At 53.6% G+C, this 2,450-nt stretch overlaps 1 protein-coding gene across 2 annotated transcripts in view; it reads left to right on the top strand.

The window, feature by feature from the left end:
* The window catches only part of NPC1L1 (NPC1-like 1), a 37,917-nt gene that overhangs the window by 28,700 nt on the left and 6,767 nt on the right, over nt 1-2,450 (top strand). For both annotated transcript variants that reach the window (XM_011983248.1, XM_011983249.1), the window contains 2 exons: nt 1,676-1,802; nt 1,971-2,026. In XM_011983248.1, coding sequence (XP_011838638.1) covers nt 1,676-1,802; nt 1,971-2,026 — 183 coding nt within the window. The remainder of the gene's footprint in view (nt 1-1,675; nt 1,803-1,970; nt 2,027-2,450) is intronic.

Raw genomic sequence — 2,450 nt, 5'->3', positions numbered from 1 at the left:
AATTATGTGTATGTGCATGTTTGTGTGTGTCAGTGTGTGTTCATGTGAGGTGATATGAGTTGCTCTGTGCTTGCACCCCCGTAAGTGTACTTCTGTTTGCACCTGTGATTATACCTATTCTGTGAACCTTGGAGTATATTCATTTGTGGGTACACCTAAAACCGTGTTCCGGTGTAACTGTACAGTGCACATACATCTTGAAGGTACCCCTGAGTGTGTGTGTCTGTGCATGTCCTTCTCTATATGTACCTTGTGTGTGACCTCTGAGCATGTACTTCTCGGTGTATATTTTGTGTACGTGTGTGCATGTACCTCTGTGTACCTCTAGGCATGTATCTGTGTGTACACCTCTGAGTGTCCCACTGACACATCCCTTTGAGTGTGTAACTGCATGTGGATCTCTGAACATGTTCCTCTGTGTGTGTTTCTCTGATCATGGACCTCTGAGCATGTGCCTTTTAGCATGTACTTCTGTGTGTACCTTCGAGAGTGTGAGCTGGAGTGAGCCCTTTAGGGGTGTGCATAGTAAACTGAAGCTTACTGACCCTCCTCCACTCCTAGGACTCGTACCTGCTTGACTATTTCCTCTTTTTGAACCGCTACTTCGAGACGGGGGCCCCGGTGTACTTTGTTACCACCTCGGGCTACAACTTCTCCAGTGAGGCTGGGATGAATGCCATCTGCTCCAGTGCAGGCTGCAACAACTTCTCCTTCACCCAGAAGATCCAGTATGCCACAGAGTTCCCTGAGCAGTGAGTGCCTGGCCGCCCCACACCCCGGCCTACTCCCTGTTTGAGTCCCCCAAGTCCTCACCAGTCCTTTCTTCCTGCCTGTTGTACCCCTGTCCTGCTGTCCTGCTGCCGTATGCCTGGGGAAGGCTGCGTGGGGGTTGGGCCATGAGAAGAATCCACCACCCTGCTCAGCTGGCCTTGTCACCCTTCCTCCCACCTGCCCCTTAGGTCTTACCTTGCCATCCCTGCCTCCTCCTGGGTGGATGACTTCATTGACTGGCTGACCCCATCCTCCTGCTGCCGCCTTTATATATCTGGCCCCAATAAGGACCAGTTCTGCCCCTCGACCGTCAGTGAGTTTGGGGCCATAGGGGCTCACTGCCTACCATAGCTCAGGCAAACTGAGGCAACAGAAAGGAGAGGACTGGAGAGGCTCCTTCAACATCTTGACCTGTCTTGTGGGGTCCATTGGGGGCATGGATGCAGATGTGGCCTGAGGGACAGGCACTCTGTGAGGAGCACCTATGTGGGTGGCTGTGCTGGCCCGTGGGCATCACACACGTATGCTGCTGTGTACCGTGCCCCACTTTCAGAGCATGTGGCACTCCTGGGTGGCAGGGCACTGGGGAGTCAGGAGTGGAGAGATGCTGAGGTTGGCACGTGGCCCTGCCGCACAAAGCAGTGGCATTTGTAGGTGGAGAGGACTTTGTGGGGCCTGTTTTTCTGCCCCAAATTTCCTTTCCCCTTCTGCCTGTAGGTGCCCACAGTTTCTATAGCCAAGAGGAGAACTTCTCCCACAAATAACAAAAGCAAATCCCCCTAGAAGTGACTAGTTGAGGCTGGAGTGCCTGGGACCTCTGATGGGATTGTTGGGGAAGGAGGGGCACACAGCAGTTGCTGCTGGCCCTGGGGTGTCACTGCCCAGACCCCTGCTTTCTCTGCAGACTCCCTGAACTGCCTAAAGAACTGCCTGAGCATCACGATGGGCTCTGTGAGGCCCTCAGTGGAGCAGTTCTATAAGTATCTTCCCTGGTTCCTGAATGACCAGCCCAACATCAAATGTCCCAAAGGGTAAGCTTGGGAGGGCCTTCTGCTGGGGAGGACAGACATGTGGGACCTAGGACGGGGGTGAACATAGAGAGGCAGGAGGAAGCTATCAGGGGCCTCTCTGGAGTGGCTGTGGGCTGGGCAGATGAAAGGAGCTTTGTTCCTGGCTAAGCCTTTGCCCTGACCTCACAGCGGCCTGGGAGCATACAGCACCTCTGTGAACTTGACTTCAGATGGCCAGGTTTTAGGTAAGCATGGCCTTGCCTGGAGGGGAGGACATAATCAGTTGCTCTGGAGGGCCCCTGAGAACCCCAGGGAATAGCCTGTCACGTGTTGTCTCCCTCCTGTGTCAGGAGCTTCTAACTGCCGTGGCCCTGTCAGCAGGGGTCTTGTTTCCCAACTCCACATCCTCAGACTTCACCCCTTCTCTCACTCCCAAGTCAATGGTCAGCGTTAAGTTTGTGGAATTCATTCAGCAGTTGATACCATACTTGGGAGTTCTCCACACCCTGGCTAAGTACCTTTCTTACCAGCACAAATTACACCCAAAGGGCAGCTGGCTAAATGAATTAGGATGCTTGGCACAGCACAATCCTAGCAGTCATTAAAAGTAACAAGAGGCTGGGTGCGGTGGCTCATGCCTGTAATCTTAGCACTCCAGGAGGCCGAGGC

This window comes from Mandrillus leucophaeus, unplaced genomic scaffold, assembly GCF_000951045.1.
Source record: "Mandrillus leucophaeus isolate KB7577 unplaced genomic scaffold, Mleu.le_1.0 Scaffold248, whole genome shotgun sequence".
In the NCBI taxonomy this organism is placed as follows: domain Eukaryota; kingdom Metazoa; phylum Chordata; class Mammalia; order Primates; family Cercopithecidae; genus Mandrillus; species Mandrillus leucophaeus.
Note: the sequence above shows the minus strand (reverse complement) of the source record. Positions and strands in the feature narration are given on the sequence as shown.